Raw genomic sequence first — 18,444 nt, 5'->3', positions numbered from 1 at the left:
TGAAGTTGCTTCATTCTGTCTATGTCTCTCTTGAAAGTGGAGAGCCCAGGAGTGGACACAGTACAGCTCTGTGGATAAGAACCTGTGGGTCCTGGTGGGCACCAAGTTGGCCATGAGCACCTGCGACAAAGAAGTCCTCCAGCACCCTGGGCTGTGTTCAGAGCACTGCCAGTGGGTCAAGGGAGGTGAGCCTGCCCCTCTGCTCAGCCCTGGGGAGACCCATCTGGAGTGCTCGGTTTCTCTCAGGACGAGAGAGACAGTGACAGACTTGAGTGAGTCCAGCAAAGGCCACAAAGATGCCTGAGGGTCTAGAGCACCTGAGATGTGAGGAAGTGCTGGGAGAGCTGTTCAGCCTGGAGAGTGCTCAGGGGGGATCTTATGCTTGGGTATGGATGTCTGAGGGGGGAGTAGAAATGAGGGAGCCAGGCTCCTCTCGGTGGTGTCCAGGGACAGGACAAGAGGCAAAGGGCTCACATTGAAAATCAGGAAATTCCAGTTAATCATAGAATCACAGACTGGTTTGGGTTGGAAGGGACCTCCCAGCCCATCCAGTGCCACCCCTGCCATGGGCAGGGACACCCTCCACTAGCCCAGGTTGCCCAAAGCCCCATCCAACCTGCCCTTCAACACTGCCAGGGAGCCAGGGGCAGCCACAGCTTCTCGGGGCACCCTGTGCCAGGGCCTCAGCACCCTCACAGGGAAGGATTTCTGCCTCCCATCCCATCTCCATCTCCCCTCCTGCAGCTTCAGGCCATTCCCCTTGGCCTGTCACTCCCTGCCCTTGTCACCAGCCCCTCTCCAGCTTTCCTGGAGCCCCTGCAGGGACTGGAAGGGGCTCTGAGGTCTCCCCGCAGCCTTCTCTTCTCCAGGCTGAACCACCCCAACTCTCTCAGCCTGTCTCCATAGCAGAGGTGCTCCAGCCCTCGGATCATCTCCGTGGCCTCCTCTGGACTCGCTCCACCAGCTCCATGTCCTTCTTGTCCTGGGGACCCCAGAGCTGGATGCAGGGGGGTCTCATGAGAGCAAAAACTTTTTATTTTAAGGGTGATCAGAAACTAGATCAGGTTGTCCATGGAGGTTGAGGAGTCTCTGTCCTTGGGGTATATAAAACCTGACTGGATAAGATTCTGAGCAATCTGTTATAGGTGCCTGGACTAGGAGGTGATATCCCCACAGGTGAAGGACTTTGCCTTTCTCTGTTGAACTTCATGAGGTTCCTGCTGGCCTGTCTCTGCAGCCTGTTGAGATCCCTCTGACTAGCAGCACACTCATCTGCTGTATCCACCACTCCTCCCAATGTCGTGTCAGCTGCAAACACACTGAGAACGTGCTCTGTCCCATTGTCCAGGTCTCTAATGAAGATGTTGGACAGCCTCAACTCCTGGGCTCTGCCCTGGCACTGACCTCCAGCTGGGCTCTGCCGCTGGTCACAACCCTTTGAGCTGGGCTGTTCAGCCAGTTTTCCATCCGCATCCCTGTTTGTCCAGGCTCACTTCATCAGTTTGTGAGGGTGTTAGGGGAGGTGGCATGGAACGCCTTGCTGAAGTAAAGACAGGCAGCATCCATCCCCTGTGCTCCCTTTATCCACCATGCCAATTTTCTCATCGAGGAAGGCTCTCTGGCTGGCCAGGCATAATTCCCCTTTTGTAAATCCATGCTGACTGGTCCTGTCCCCTCCTTGTCCTTCGTGTTTGCTCTGTTACCTGCCTGCGGGTAGGGCTGTCCAGCCAGGAGTTTTTTGGATCCTTATCCTTGAAGATGGGGATGGTGCCTTTTCCATCCTGAAAACTTGTAAAGGGCAATGGAAACTTCAAGTAGGACTGAAACAACAGGCTCCAACATTTATATATTTATATATAAATCACATAAAAATGCATGCACGTGCACACATGCATAAAACCGTGCAAGGTATATACGAATCTGAAGGATGCTGCATGGCTTCAGGGCAGAGGTTAGAGCAGACCCTGTTCTGCTTGTTGAGGAGTTCACTGTAGGAAACCTGTTCTTTCGTTGAGGTGGGGAGTTGGTGGTTCCCGTTTACACAAGGCTCATGGATCAAGAGGCCTCCTACAGGTCTGTCTGGCTGTTAGCAAATCCTTAACGGGCTGAAAGCAAAGCTGTGCTTTTGGGGTTGGGGTTTTCCCCTCCCTTGAGGGCAGAACTGCCGTTACACCGTGCTGGATTCTGTTTGCTTGAAATTCACATTTCCCTCGGAAGCCCTACCCTATCTGGTGGTGCTGTAAAGAAACCCATTTTTGCTTTTCTACAAGTGCTCTTGTGCTTTAAGTCACAGTTATTTTTCTGGACAAAACCATAATTATACCATGAGCCTCTTCTCACTGGCTATCCTGATTTCTTCAGTTTTAGAAGCATGGCTCCCTGATGCTCCCGTTATCCCTGGTTTATATACTCTTTTTTCTTCCTTCCTTTCCTTCTGACTTGAGGCCTTTCCCCAGAACTTTCTTTCCAGCAGATGAATCGGCAAGGAGAGCTTCCACCTGCCCCGTGCGCGGGCCAGCCAGAATTCCCCAGTGGATTACCACTGCAAAGCTGAGACTAGCACTACTGATCTATAAATGCATAAATTGTTTCTCAACTGAGTGGCCCCCCCCAAATGCCTCTGTTACATCAAAAAATAACCGTGGAAGTAGGGAGTGGTTATTTAACCTTAACAATAGTGCTAGTACCAGGTTAGAGAGAAACTGGCCACGAGTAAGTGTGGGTTGTATGTTGGAAAGAAGTTTGGTGGTTTTTTTTTTATCAGCAGGAGCGTTTGTTTGTGTAAAAGCCATCCCATAATGATGTGTTTTAATGGCTGGGCAGAAAGAAGAGCTTGAAGATGACATTTGCAGTATTTATTGTTTACTAAGTAACGTGTTTTATCCCTCAGAATAGATTATTTTCAGGGTTTTCTAGGACATTAAATCCAGCTCTCTGCTCTTATGAGGGCAGTCATTTCTGGAATAATATTTCATCATATGTCACGGGGATACTTTTTTTCCTTCTTATCTTTACCAGCCCTGGTTCTGCTTTCCTTTTTCCATCTCAGAGCTACTTGGTATTCAAGTCATTCGATTTTGGTGAGAGCAGTCTATGTTGTAACGATGAGTCATTATTTGAATGTTGCAGATAGCTGGATGCAAAGTATCCTGATACTACTGCACATGGTCAGTACTTTGTTGAAAGGGAATCCTGGGGTTCCAGGGACCCTTGCGTGAGGATGGCATCTCCACAGCTTGCTTCCTGGTCTCGGTTGAGGCTGGGTGTATTTGCAGAAGACTGCATACCCTGGCAGAGGCTGCGATGTAACGAGGATGGGGAAGCTGCATCTTGACTTCTGCACAACCTGCAGACCGTGCAGCAGCGTCTCTGCGCTGCCCTGGTGAATTGCAAGTAGACTTAGTCTTTATTTTAAAACTTTCTAAGTTACTTCTGAGTGATGTCTGTCTTTCTGGGCTGAGCATGCAGTATCGTCTACCTTATTCTCAGCGTTGTCTGCTAGAAACAGTTTGAATTTGTTTGATTTCCCACCTGTGATTGCTGCAAATCAATACGCTAAGACTTCATTAATTTGCAATAATAATTGTGTGTTACCTATTATGCATTACCCAGTTCTGCAAGTTTATCAGACAAAAAACCCATACCAAATAGAGATCAGTCATTGCTGCCTGATGATATTCAACTTTAGCTCAGTATATGCTAGTAATACTGTACACTGGAATTTGTTAAGCTTTGCAAAGAAAGATTTTTAAACGGTAGTCATTAGCGAAACTTACTATGGCATTGTGCAACATTTCTCAAAAATCTTTTTAGTGCTTACCCACTTCCCATGAGTTTCAGTCTACTTAATTGTGCAGATATAATTTCTCTTGGATTCTTTGTACAGTGCTGCCTTTTAGAGCTAATACTGCCTAAAAAGCTATTTCTTGCAGGTCAGCAGTGATATTGCGCATAACCTAAAACCGTATTTGGTTGTTAGTAAGTATGGGGGAAATAGACTATAGTGTCTCCATCTGAAGACAGTTTATATTTTCTATATTTTCTTTGAGCTCTACAACGTTAGGAGAGCAAAACTTCTTGTCTGTTGTATCTTCTATCCACCCTTCAGGCAAATAATGAAGATGTGTTTTTACCTGTATATACTGCTTTCTGCTTGACACCGGCAAATATATTTTGAGTTTCCCTTTGTACATTGTAGACTCTGGTAAAAAGTCGGCAGACACATAAGTGAATTTTGGTCAGTGATTCCTAAGAAGATGTATTTCCTCTCACTTTTAAGAGCTGCTAATGTAAAAGGACTTCAAAATTACACAGAATTTCTTTTTACTTTAGTTTTTACTTCGCTGCATAGCTAGGCCACGTGTTTTGGGTGGAAGTGGCTTTTGAAAGTGAGTGCTTGGCCTTATGAGATGAAGTTATGGAGAAGGAAAGTGCTTTAGAAAATCTCATAATAACAGTACAAGTTTTTACTTCAGTTTAAATTTACCAGTTTCTAACTTAGTATCTAGGTTTAGTTTTGCATGTAATTCTGGGTATACAGATTTTGAAATCCTAGTAGGAGTACAACCTAGATACAGTATTATGTATACTATACACACAAGTATCTATTGTGAATGTGCAAATTAAAGTTTTCCAAATTATTTCTCGGCGGGCAGTTTTTCACAGAGACAGCTTTGTATATTATGTAATGTAACGATATCTGTGCTACCAAACAATATCTCTGTGTCCAGAAGGTGGCAGGGAAAGGGGTACTGCAGCTCTCTGGGGAGAAAAGTCAGTCTTTCTAACTTTGAAAAAAACACTTAATTAGGTCTGTTCCTGAAAATAGTTGAAACATTTGCTTGAATTTTCAAAACAAATGAGGTGTGCATGTCTGACATGCAAATTTCATCCCAGGAGGTTAAAGATTGGCAAAGTTATAAGCAAAGGAGAACAGAATTTCATGAAAGACGACACTCATTCTGATTATAATTGTGGTTCTGATTATCAAATATGGTAGGCAAAAGGATGTCTCTTACATAAAGATTGTTGTCGGAGTCTCTTCTTTTTTTTTCCCTATATTTCAAAAAAATATATTTGTTTTGTAGTCTGTGATCATATTAATTTGTGTTATAAATGGACTTGGGAAGAAAGTCTGGCTTGCAAAATAATTGTTGGTTGGTTGTTTTTTTTTCCTCACAGCTGGGTTAGAGATTAAATTACTTTTTCCTTTTGTTCTATGAAGAATTCTCATTGTGATTTGTGGTTTCCTTTTAAAAATGTGTACCTTAATCTAAATAGAAACAGGGAGTTTGTGTATTGCGTAGCATGCAGTTTCAAATAAGACTAATTAACCTATGCTTCCACTCGCATATACCTTGGTTGTGGAAGAGGGGATTTAGTACATGGGGTTAGATCAGAGCTGGATCTATTAAAAACTAACCTATCACTACTGTTAGTTTTTAGTTTTGTATCAGCATAAAGGAGGAATTGGAAATGAGCAGATAGAGATGGAGAGAAAGTAGCATTGCCCCACGTGGCAATAGCACTGATTTATGCCATACTAAGCTGATTGTGGAATTGTAGTACTATTTTCAGAATGAATTGGTTTGCTTTATTTTATACCTTCATCAACTCCAATTATTGCATCACAAAATGGGCAGTTCTTCCAATTACTCTTGCTGAAATAGTGCAGCAATGTTGATACATAAAGGAGAAAATTAATACTATTTACCTTAAATTGCTTCAGCATGTTTGTGGGGCTTTGTTTATAAATATATTATATGCAGTGACTTTCTTTGTATCAGATGAATTATTGAATTGAGTTTGTACAGGTTCAACATAGAAAAAATAATTTCCTGTGTTTTCTTTTTTAGCCTTCTGTTGAGTCTTCAAGCCCAGGTAAATATTTTTAATATTTCCTAAACTTGTGAGGGAAGAGGGCACCCTTGAAAACTTATTTTGCTGGTCTCTTCCAGTTAGTAATCTAAGGATAGAATGTGATGAATAGGTTGGTGGCAGTACTGGTTTAAGCAGTCACTGCTTTCTTCCAGTCTGTACCAGCCCAAGTTTCTAAATGATAGAATACACTGGGGAAATACGATTCCTGTCTTTGCAAAAGCCGCATGAACAGTGTGTTCGGGAATGCTGACGTCATCCCAAGGAGCACAATGTGACCGAGTGCTTGGGGCACGGAAGAGGCTGCTTTACCAGCGATACGGCTACCATCCCTCTCGGCATGGCTACCCTTTGGTGTTAGAGTTAAATACCGAGTCAAAAGTTAAGGCACTGTGTGCTATCAATGAATAGATGTACTGTTGCTCTGTGTTTTTATGCATAATAGCACCAAGACCAAAAGCAGCAAGAAAAGTGGTGTTTACCTGATTGAATTACTAAAAATGAGAGTTTTCATGACATCTGTTTTTAAAGCTGGTTATTTTCTGATGTTCCAGTATCCCAGAGCTACTGGCTATCTAGTAGTCAGCCTAAGTGTAAATTATGAGTATCTGGGGTTTTTCTGTTCACTTTGGTACCACTGTACTTAGTGTTATTTATTTCCAAGGTTTTTGGCATCTTACTAGTGGAAAAGCTTTCCAGTAGTTCCTTTAGCTGGACTGCCCTTGTCTCTTGAGCTCTTATTTCTTTCAGAGAAATAATCAATTGCTTTAGCACTTGGAACTACAAAGTATGGTTAACCTTAGCCCTTATAGTCAACCTCTCCCTCTTGCACCCTTAGCGTGGGTACGCTCTTCAGCCTTTGGAAAATGAAATTTAAGTTGTCCATGGGGACAAGTGGAGAAATGCTAGCAGAGTTAGAATTAGAAATCAGGTATTGTTGAATTACATAAAAATGCTGCATCTGCCAAACCATTCATCCATTCATTTATTTTTCATTGTCATAAAATATAACCAGACTTCTTTACAAAGAGCTGTGAAAAAACTGCATGGGGAAAAATAATTAAGGATTCTGCATCATAAATAAAATCTGCATAACTGTGAAGCTTACTTTTCAGTTTAAATTTTGGAACAGTCGTTAGATTGTCTGTATAGTTGTAAACAAGAAAGCTTGCAAAATATCAAGGAAACAACTGCCCTGAGTTTATATTTTATGAGTATTTCTGCTCCCAGTAGAACTCATGATTCAGACAGGGTTATGATTATTTAGGAATTAAGTCTTCATAAATTGAACATTTTACAAACATTTAACTAGGCGCCCGATGTCCAGATATGTAGTACCTTGAGAACTGTCTGGTTAAACAATATCTCCTGGTTCTTTTTTCCATGATCTCTTACCACCCGAAGGACAGCTTTCACTCTCCTCTGAATAACGAGATTGGCTTTCCCTAAGATAAATGATTGAGGGATTTTGAAGATATTTTAATTTCTCTATAATTTGAGTATTAAAATGTCACCAAAATAAAAAAAAAAACCCTCTGTGAGGCCATGATCTAACTAAAAACATTCTTTAAAATGTTTTCTATCAGGAGGTTCAGCAACATCTGATGACCATGAATTTGATCCATCAGCTGATATGCTGGTGCATGACTTTGATGATGAACGGACATTAGAAGAGGAGGAAATGATGGAAGGAGAAACAAACTTCAGTTCTGAAATAGAGGATCTTAACAGGGTAGGTAGCCTTAAGTAGTCATAAAACATAATCACAGCCCACAGTCTCACACAAAGCATACGCAGGTTTTTTCCCTTATATTTGTAATTTTTAAAAAAACCCACCCCTGAACCCAGTAATAGATAAATAATAAAGACGGGTGAAAGGGGCCGAGCTAAATTTGCAGTTCTCAAAAGTTGAGACAAGGAAACTGGTACATAAATACTTAGTAATGTATAACACTGTGCTTGTTTAGTTTCTTTTTGCATATATGTGCTGGTATAGGATTTGCATTTTAGAGCTCATATAAATTGAGGTGTGCTCTGACTAAACTTGTATATTCCAATGTTATTTTCTAAAGCACTTGTGCTTGATTAGTGCGTATAGATTTGGATTTTTTTAAAAAATCCCATAATTTTACATTTCTTTTGCATTTTTATACAAACATTTGTGTAATACTTTAGTGGAGCATATAGGAGTATCTTCATAGAATCATATAATCATAGAATCTTAAGGCTGGAAAAGACCTCTAAGATCATCAAGTCCAACCATCGACCCAACATCACCATGTCTACTAAACCATGTCCCGAAGTGCCACGTCTACCCATTTTTTGAACACCTCCAGGGATGGTGATTCCACCACCTCTCTGGGCAGCCTGTGGCATGCCTGACCACTCTTTTGGGGAAGAAATTTGTCCTAATATCTAATCTAAATCTCTGCTGGCGCAACTTGAGACCATTTCCTCTTGTCCTTTCGCTAGTTACTTGGAAGTAACTTCATTTTTAAGGTAGAGGAAATGGAGATGCAGATGAAGTGATTTGCTCAAAGCAAAGAGTTGTCAGCAGAGCTGGGATCAGAACTCACAATTATTGCTAATAGTGATAAATGAATCTTAAAATGTGTATCTTCTGAAATAATTGCATATAAGATTTATTTGGCATTTTGAGGTTATGCTGTCACTTATGTATTGTCTTAAATTATTTCTTAGGCAGGAATAATATTCTTAAATTACAAACTAGGTTCATTATAAATGCAAAGTAATTTAGATACTGTCTGTGGCCTCATTGGCTGAAAAGTCTTCCAGAACAGATCATTAATGATTCTCAGTTGCATATTTGATGTACAAATCCTATTTAGTATAAGTGATTATGCCAATATGACTTTAATTTAATTTAGTGCAGTTTAACTACATTTCAGCTGTAAATGATAATTTCTTTCTGGTAATTTCAGGTTTGATATTAAATGGTAAAGATAAAGATAAATAAATAGTTTGTGAATCTAAATATGGTTCATCTAGATTAAATGAGAAATGGAGCTCTGCATGTATGTCATGTGTTTTTTAAGTTGAATATGTTTTTTTCCCCCCTCATATTTTGTGAAGAGTCAACATCTGGTTGTGTAATTCTATCACCACATTACAATGCTTTGTTTATAACTTTATTTCAACCATCAGTTTGTTCCCTCATTTCTTGGTTGTCGGGCTGCAAGTTTATAATTCCTCCATGTTTCAGCTCTTCTGTGATCAGGAGGGCGAGCAATGGTGTAACTGAGAGTCATGTTGCTCCCTGTGCTGCTCTACTCTGCAGGACACTTTTACAGACTGGCAGAGAATCTTCCGGTCAATTTGTGTATTGCAGGTCGGGCTTTTTCTGAGTTTCAGATGCTTCCATGCCAGCAGGATCTTGCTAGAGACCTGTGATTACTTCTGGCTGTGGGATAACGGGCTGCGCATCAAGATTTTACCTCTTTTTTTCAATCATGGATGATAGGCAATCTAAATCTCAAAACTATTGTCAAGACAAGTGCTATCCTGTCTTTTTCTTTCCCCTGACATTTACACGTATTATTTCAGATTTCCCCCAGGCTGCGAAGGTACCTGATTTACTAGTTCAGCTCATTCAGAGATGAGGTGGCAGTCAGGTTTTGCAAAAGCATTTTTGAACCTTAATGGTTTCACTCCTGACTGTCATAAATTAAAACTTCATCTGAGGGTAAAGATCTTTTCTACTCATTGGTTGAAACTCTGGTGAGTCTGTAATGCGTTAGTACTTGAGGATGAGCAGCATCCTGCATTTGTCTGGGTAAGTACATGTATACATTTTTGTCTAAGTGGCAGTAGCATATCTGTGTCCAGAGACCTGAAGTCACCCTCTGTGCTGCTCTAGTGTAGGAAAAAATACAGTTCCCTGAGAGCAGAGCAGTACCTGAAGGGCATCAGAAGTATTGAGTATTGGATTTGGTGGTTCTCAGTGGTATTTCTTGAAAGGAGAGAGTTTTTCTTGGGCAGGAAAGCTACCTGCAAGGTGGTACAGCAGACTACCCTTGATCATATCCAGACATGTATTCAGTAATACTAATTTTGTACGTAGGAGCACCTATACCAGATGTGACCAAAGTCCTGGCTAACCAGTATTCCTTCTGGTGTGCCTGGGATGAGGCACACCTCTTCGCGTCCTGGGCATATGCTGACGCTGCAGTTTTCCAAAACGCACAAAACTTGGCAGCATAATTTTGGAGTAGGAAACTGCATTCACACTCTGTCTTGGAAATAAGAAGTGCCCAGTCCCCAGCAAGTTGCAGAAACTCAACTTCCTCCCACTCTTAACCAAGCTGACTATACAAAGCATCAGCTGGAGGGAGTGTGATGTGGAGTATTTGGTGAGTGCGAGGCCAAGTTCTTTACCTTTGTGCTGCTCTGTCTGCGGGCAGAGCACTACTGGGTGGTGTGTGCTGGCTTCGTGGGTGCCTCTAGGAAGTGGTAGGCATTGCCAGGATGCTGTGTGTCGCGCCTCCCTGCATTACTTACAGATTTTTAAGCTTTTGACTCCCTCCCTTTTTCCATTTGTTGTTCCATGTAATCACTTGGCTCCTCCTTTTGGGGTCCCCATTTTCAGGGAGAGCTCTTGGGTTTTCTTAGGGTTATGCACCAGCATCCTCTTGTCTTTAAACGAGAGAACCATACATGCAAGTGTGCAGTCTTTCTCCCAGATATTCCTCCAGCCTCTAGCAGGGTGCAGTTCAGGCACATATGAAAAAGATGTTGTCTCTTTGTCTGTAGTGCCTGTCAGTCTTATTTTTCCCCCTCCCATGGATGTTGCCATTTTATTTTTAACCTCTGTAGACTTAGTGTCCACAAGGCATGTGGCAATGTTGCGCAGTTCATTTAGTGAGAGAAACGTATTTGGTTTTTCAGACTATTCTGTGTTTATTTCAATGGTTGCCCCTGAGCTCTTCAATCAGAAGAGTGTACAGTCATTTATATTTACCTTCTTGGTGCTGCTTATGATACAGTTCTCTGTTACATCACTCCCCCTCGCTTACCTCTACTCCAGACACATGAGTTATAATTCATTTCTTGTTATTAAGCATCTTCCACATAAGAAGTTTCTGTGTCATTGATAAGACTTGTTTTTGCAATATCCTGATACAGTAAAGAAATCATGGTATGTATTTTATCTTGAAGACTTGCTGACCCTTGGGGCTTTCTGAATTGTAATTTGAAGTTAAGAGGCTCTACCGAAGAAAAATGTTGTAAACACAATACCACTTTCCTAGGTAACATATAGTAATATGCCTGTTACATCATTCAGACATACCTACGAGTTGTAGTAAAAGTTCTTTTTAATTCTCAGTCTGTATCTACAAATGGGATAGTGGTGAGGAGTGCTTAATGAAAGTATATTACTTTCCAAAATGTACTGGAGAACATTTGTTTGAATAATTATGAATAGGATTTTTCTGATACCTTTACTGTCAGGTTTTAATTAAGGTCACAGTCCTGTCATGTTGTCTGTGTCAGTAAAATATTAATTCCCCACTTCTAAAAGTTCTTTCCATAAAATGATACGGTAGGGACCAAGAAGTCAAGAGGGAGGATGAAGACATTTAGCTCCACATGGTCTGCATCTATAGCTTAACCAAAGAGTAGACCAATAAGTGGTAGAATGGCTTAGTTCTTTGAAGTAAAATAAGATACACAGACAATGAGTACTGCTAACCCCTACGTTACTCTTATTTTTACACAGCAGAACTTACAGCACTTGGTTTTGTTAGTTTCCAGAAACTAGAGATGTGTTGATCAGTGAAGGTCCTTAGGAAAAGAGTTCATTGGAGAAAGTCTAAGGTCAGCCGATAACTAAAAAAATCTGATTATCAGACGATATGTACATTACATACTCTGAAGAAATCTTTAGAGCAGGCAGACACCTCTAAGTAATAAACAAAGGATTTGTTCTTATGAGAGAGATAATTTTAAAACACTCTCTGAAAGTTTCTGTTCTGAAAAATCTCGTTAGGGGTGCCATATACTGAAGGCTGGATACTGAGGTATCAAAAGTAATAAAGTAATTTGCAGACCTGGCAATTAATATTTTTTCTTAATAAAGTGAATGCAATTGATAACAGGGAGCCACTAAATTTGAGAACCGACTGTATCATTTGAAGTGTCTTTTCAGAGTGGACCAGCATTCTAAATGTAAAGATTTTTAAATATGCACATATTCTAGTAGATTTGCTTCCAGCTGTGGATGGTTTTGTAGACAACTACCTTAAAATTTATATGAATCCGTAAACATTACTACTGTCTTTACCTGGATATCAGGTGATCCTGCATATAAGGTGATCCCTCACCCCCATCCAACCCCTCCTTTTTTTTTTCCCCCCCAGAAAGGGGAGAGGCACAGAGAGACGGAAAGGTGCATTTTTGGTGTAATTTTTATTCAAAGCCAGGGTTGCAGAACTATGTAGAACTGTCCCTCTAGTGCAACTCCCCAGATGAAGATTAAACTCCATGCTCAAGCCAGGTACTGCAAGTTCTGGTCCTTATTCTGCTGTGTTCTTGGAGACATTGCAAAAATCACTGCCTTGCTCTAGGACCAGTTTCTGCCTGCAAAAACTGTCAGTATCTTAGCTGTCTGCACGAAGCAGTTGCTGCTGAAATACAATTTGTCTTTTTTTCCCACAAATATGTACAAAATACTACAATTTTTTCAGGTAGTTTTTGGGTGGTAAAGGGAATACCGAGGAGATATATTCCGATAAGGAGCGTGTTCACTCTGTGTACTGAAGGGGGATGATGTAACCAGACGTAACCTGCCACATTGCAGTGCTTGTGTTTCAGTAAAATACTAGTAGACAGGTACCAAGGGAGGGATGGGGTACACTGCCCTTAGGTGCCCTTTTCATGAGCTTTATGGCCCCTTTGAGAGATTGTTGGTATGTGTGGTCTGCTGTAAATTTCAAAATAAATTAAAAAAAAGGGAAAAAGGTCCCCTGCATAAAACGCCACACATTTTTCTTAGGAGCCAAAACTTCTGACTGTCCATTCATTTTGGAGTGGCTATTCTTAGCATACGTGACCATCACCTGTCTGGTTCTGCTGTGGTCTGTTTCAAATGCACACCTTTAAGCTGTAGAGAAGTGTGGGATGTGCAATAGTTTTGTTAAAATCCCAAACTTTGTTTGGATGTTTATCAGGAAAGTGATATGCCAATCCAGGAGCTACTGAGCCGTTATGGCTATGATGGTACCATTCCACTCCAAGAAGATGATGATGATGAAGATGATGAAGAGGAAGAGGAGGAGGGAGAAGATGATGATGATGTTGATAATGATGACAACAGTGGCTGTAGCGGTGAAAACAAAGTAAGTGTTTACACTAATTTGAAACTGATTTTCATACAGCCATTCTGTACTAGACAACCACTCGAGATAGCAGAAGTAATTCATGATATAATTGATTTCAGATGCTTTGTGTGCTGAACTCTAATGTTTATTCTTAATTACCCATCTGTGTTTCTCTTCATTGCTCTTAATTTCATCTGTATCGTTCCAAACTGTTGCTGTGGCAAATTAGGGTGCATGGATACATGTAGCATCATGTAAGAAAGGGTTGTAATTGTCCTTCAGAAATAGTCTGGCTTCAAAATTGAAGTTTTAAATGCCTGAAGGCACCTTTATAGGTTTGGATGAATACTTGTTTCAAGATTAAAAGCTGATCTACTGAAACTGAACAGTGAAGTGTAGAATTGAATTAAATGTGTCTCTGAGGTTTGGAAATGGCTGCATTTTAAATTGCGTTTTTTCAGCCTGGCAGCCCTAGTTGTACTTAAATTGTTAACTGAATCTAATGCTTCAAATATCTTTGAAAACTGTTTGAACTTAGCATCTTTAAAATCCTGTTCTGTGTGCTCTTAAAATAAATCTTCACATTTTAGAAGAGTCTTTTCTACTCGTATATGTCATACATATTTGTAACAATCCTGTCCTGTCAAGGGCACAGCTGTAAATTCTCCCTTACTGGTGGCATTCAGAGTTGCATCCTGAATTCCATTAAAATATGAAACCCTTTGTATTGTCAGTAACAGAAAAGCTTAGGCACTAATGGAAGTTGCATTACCTAATCTGGCTTTAAAAAGGCTTCAGTTTGTTCTTTGATATCTCACCCATTTTAGAATCTCTGGAATGCGACACAGAGATGAGGAATGGTATATCTGATTCAGAAAAAATGAAGTTCTTGGGATTTACAAACTCCCTTGACAGATGCTGTAAAAGATTGCTATTTGTATGGGTTGAATAGTTAAAAGAGAAGAAAGATACATCCAAAAAGGTTCAAGAAGCTGGAGGGGGGGAGAAACTTACCTAACATGAAGTATGCAAAATTAAAATGAAACACAAAAGTGGTTTATTTCGTTGTGCATGGTGCTGTTCCTAAAGTCTTGCTTTCTTCTTGTGTCCTTGCTTCTTAATGACTTCCTGACTCAACTTCCATTTTCTGTGTTCTCTGACCCCCTCTGTAGTTCTATTACTGGCTGATTTAAGATACCGCCTATCTTTTCTCTTAAATGGATAAAGCCTCGGTGTGCATCACTGCTGTTAGCAGCAAGAGGAGTTGTCTTTGTCCCTCCGCAGGGCACTAACACTTAGCAGTGCTGCAGGAGCAAGCGCATTCCTGCCCCTCCGCAGCAACGCAGCAACCGTTTGCCTTGCAGTCTGGCAGAGTAGACGCGGCCGATGGGTTAGCCTGGCGGCAGGCTTGGCACGGGGGCTGAGCGGAGTGGCTCTGTTGGCCTGTTCTACCCCATTTTCCGTAGGGCTGGAGCCAAGGTGGTGGGGAGGACTGGGCACGAAGAGAGCTAGCTAACCTGTTAGGGTGGTTTGCCGCAGGGTACAAGACTGAGAGCTCTGAAACGCTTGCATGCTCTTAGCAGAGAGGCAGTAAAATACATCTGTGGGGGCGGAATAATTTTATAAATAATTCAAGCTTTCTCTGCAAGTGCTCATCTTTCTACAGCTTATTTAGCTATACTGCACTTAGCTATTTTCTATTTTTAATCTGCTTTAAGCTGCACATGTGATAATACTCTGGTTGCTGGTAAAGGTACACAAACCTGTGCTGTGCCTAATGCTTCTGTGTTAGAACTAGCAAGTGTGAGTGCTTGCATCACAGTCATAAACCACAGAAAAGATATTTACAACATGCATTGAAATAGAAAACACTATTATATTTTTTTAACTTTTATCATTTTAATTTTCTGTAATTGTAATAAGTCCCATAGTTGTTGTGGTTTGTCTTCTAACAAAGAAACTTGGTAGAATTTTTGATCTTTTAATGACTTGATGTACCTGCTCGATTCTGCTGATATGCTGTTCCTGTGGGGTTGACCCACACTATTGACATTAATTTTTATGGAAGGTACTATTTTCATTTGATTGAGAAAAGTATAGCCAGTAAATAATTCCTCCCTTTTTTTAATTGAACATTCGTAAGGAAGGGTTTTTAAAGACTGAAGTAAAATTTAAAGTTAAATGAAATTAAATGTAAACTGCAAGGATTTTTACTTGTCTGATTTAAAATAACTAGGCATGATATTTCATTGTGGTTCGTATTTCTGATTTGTATGTTAGAGTCCAAGTGTTACATTGATCTGCTTGAAATCCTGGTCAAGAAATCATATGATGTGTTTACACATTTGTTGTGGCTCAGTCTGGACAGGCCACAATCTATGCAGTCACTTCAAGCCAGATAAAATATATTTGGGTTTGATATATTGACAATTTTGGAAACAAATATTGCCAAAGTAGTGTTTGTCAAATATAAGGGATAGTTGATGTCCCATTTGCTTTTTTTATATGTAAGGAGGAGACCATAAAAGATTCATCAGGTCAGGAAGATGAGACACAGTCATCTAATGACGACCCAGCACCATCTGTTGCTTCTCAAGATCCACAGGAGATAATTCGCCCTCGCCGATGTAAATATTTTGATACAAGTATGTACAGTTTAATGCTAAGCACAGTCACCTCAATATGATTGACCTTTAGTTGGGAACTGCTTGAGTTAACATCATATTCTGTTTCTGAAATACGCATGGTGATAACTATAAACATTTGTTTGTTCTCTTTTGTAACACTGCTCTTGCTTATGCTCAAAATCATAGAATGGTAATGGGGAGATAATGATGAATAAAATTTGCTTCAAGCATTCCACATTTGATACTGCGGCCAGCATTGTGGACTGATTTTTTCCCCTCTTGTTTAAAAATTGGTTTTGCATCTGTTTGAGACTGTTGAGCTAGTGTAATTTAGCTGTCCCTTTAGACAGCTCTCATTTCTGTGGCAATCTTACGCAATGGGATCTAAACCTTTTGGTATTGAGCTGCCAGCAGGGCCCTTTGGACAACAGATATTTTACCTTTCTTTGATGGAAGTGACTGTTGCCAGTGTTTGAATTCCTACTGCTACATGTTGTAACGAACAGAAGTTAAAAAAAAGGTTCCTTATGATACTTTATACTTGATACTTATTAGCCATGACGTTGTAGAAATGCCATTTTCTAATGTGTAGTTTATTTTAATCCAGAAATGCCAAGGAACCTCAGCATGTAGCTATGCAGAGGATTGCAAGTATCTTAAGTGAACTCTGTTTTTTAAAGATACTATTAGCATAGTCAAGTGGATTGCTTTAGGTTTTGGGTTATTTACAATGTTCAGCTGTGTAGAGAATGTAATTTAATGTACAAATAATTCTAGTGCTGATACTACCACGTGCTATACATAAACCAGATACTGCAGTTGCTTTCAGTACATTGTGGAAGGCAACTAGCCTATATCATAAAGAGCTTAAAATTTTTTCAGTCCTTATCCGAAATAATCTATATTAAATGCTGCTGTGCATTTCTGAGCAGTACATCCAAGCCTACTAAATCCCAGTAAGACTGAGAAAAGCACACTTGCAGATTTCTCGCACCTTTTGCTGTAGTCTACCTTAAATTCAGTGACCGTAAGGGAAAAAGAACAGCAGGAACTAAGCCAGGAGCTCATTGAAAATGGTGCAGAAACCTGAACATCCACATAAAAACATTTTCGGAAAGTAACTGTAGTAAATTCGCATGTGGATCATCTCAACTGCTTCAAAGCTGTGTGAGGGAAAGCAAATTTTAATTAGGTAGTTGTAAAATTGATGGATGTATTCATTTGTGCCTTAACTTTTAAGAGCCTGTTGTGTGTATCAATCCATTCTCATGGGGTGGGTCATTTTTTAAAGTTGTCAATACTGAAACATTTAGTATTGTCACTAAAACTGCCGTTGCCGCTTGTGTGGTGTTAGGTAAGATAGCAGTGAGGCAGAGCAGGGCTGCCGTGCAGCTGGAGCCTGGTGGGATGAGAGGCCGGGCTCGTGTCCCCTCTCGCCCTCGCTGCAGCACTCCCAGGAGCTGGCTGCGACGTCCCAGACCCCCTCGCTCAGCCCACTTTGCTGGGCTGACGTGGGGCCCATCACGGCTCGTTTTGTGTAAATGTTTGAACAATGTCTTGCAGATAGTGAAATAGAAGAGGAATCTGAAGAAGATGAAGATTATATTCCCTCAGAAGATTGGAAAAAGGTAAATACTGAGGGCTGTTAAAAAAGCCTGTATTTCATGAATAGTGAGTTGATCTGTTACCTAGTAACTCTGAGCTCTATAGAACACACACATCCTCTCCAGTTTTGCCCCATGAATCTAAGAGTTTTCATAGTAAGAAGTGTGGAAGACCTGCCCAAATAGTCAAAAATCCATTTCCATGTAGTGCCTGCCTCCATATAGATTTTGAACAATGAAAATTTTAAGGGGTAAAAAAAGATGTGGTCATTCTCTTGTTTGCTAACAAAAACCAGCACGACTGTGGTTGCTTAACTTCTTGTTTCTGTTATTTCAAAACAGGAAATCATGGTGGGCTCTATGTTTCAAGCTGAAATTCCAGCTGGCATATGCAAATACAAAGAGAATGAAAAAGGTGAGACTTAGCACTATTACCGTTATTGCTATGTTTGAGATTATTTTCTCATGGGGAGAAATAAAAGATTTGACTGATGTCATGTGTCTTGCAAAATAAAAGGGCTCATTCAAGTGAAAAATAGAACCATCGTCTCAAACTGCAGTTCATCTTGTACTTCTTCATCAGAGCTTGAGTCTTGGAAGGGGAAAAGAAGGATTATTTTGCTGGCTTATTGCCTATTGAACCTTGTATTCTAATTTGGTAATGTACACAAGCTCTCGATGTAGCTTCTGTTAACCTCTTCACCTAGTACATTTAGATTATGTAAAAACAAAACAGATAATAAAGAAGTTGTGCTGCTGGAATAGGATTAACACGTTGAAAGAGGCAAAATGGTACCAGCAGCTTTGATTTTCACATTTTATTATTCTTCAATCAGTATTAAAGAACCTGTCGTTTTATTTCTGGGTTTTTTTCCCAGAACTTTCCTCCCTCCTCACAACGAGAGCCTTTAGCTGTACACTGTCAATATAATCAAGTCAGGAAAGGTAGACCCAGTTTAAACCCAGCTGTGAGCTTAACAGAAGCAAATGTTCCTGCTC

At 40.5% G+C, this 18,444-nt stretch overlaps 1 protein-coding gene across 6 annotated transcripts in view; it reads left to right on the top strand.

The window, feature by feature from the left end:
- Positions 1-18,444, top strand: part of MIER1 (MIER1 transcriptional regulator) — a 42,633-nt gene that overhangs the window by 12,943 nt on the left and 11,246 nt on the right. For all 6 annotated transcript variants that reach the window (XR_012836473.1, XM_075759154.1, XM_075759155.1 and 3 more), the window contains 6 exons: positions 5,856-5,880; positions 7,464-7,609; positions 13,065-13,232; positions 15,727-15,859; positions 17,405-17,469; positions 17,788-17,860. Coding sequence is in view for 5 of the 6 variants with exons in the window: in XM_075759152.1 (XP_075615267.1) it covers positions 5,856-5,880; positions 7,464-7,609; positions 13,065-13,232; positions 15,727-15,859; positions 17,405-17,469; positions 17,788-17,860 (610 nt within the window). In the remaining variant the exon portion in view is untranslated. The remainder of the gene's footprint in view (positions 1-5,855; positions 5,881-7,463; positions 7,610-13,064; positions 13,233-15,726; positions 15,860-17,404; positions 17,470-17,787; positions 17,861-18,444) is intronic.

The sequence above is a fragment of the Balearica regulorum genome, chromosome 8, assembly GCF_011004875.1.
Source record: "Balearica regulorum gibbericeps isolate bBalReg1 chromosome 8, bBalReg1.pri, whole genome shotgun sequence".
NCBI classification, from domain to species: Eukaryota; Metazoa; Chordata; class Aves; order Gruiformes; family Gruidae; genus Balearica; species Balearica regulorum.
This window is presented reverse-complemented; position numbering and strand designations above follow the sequence as displayed.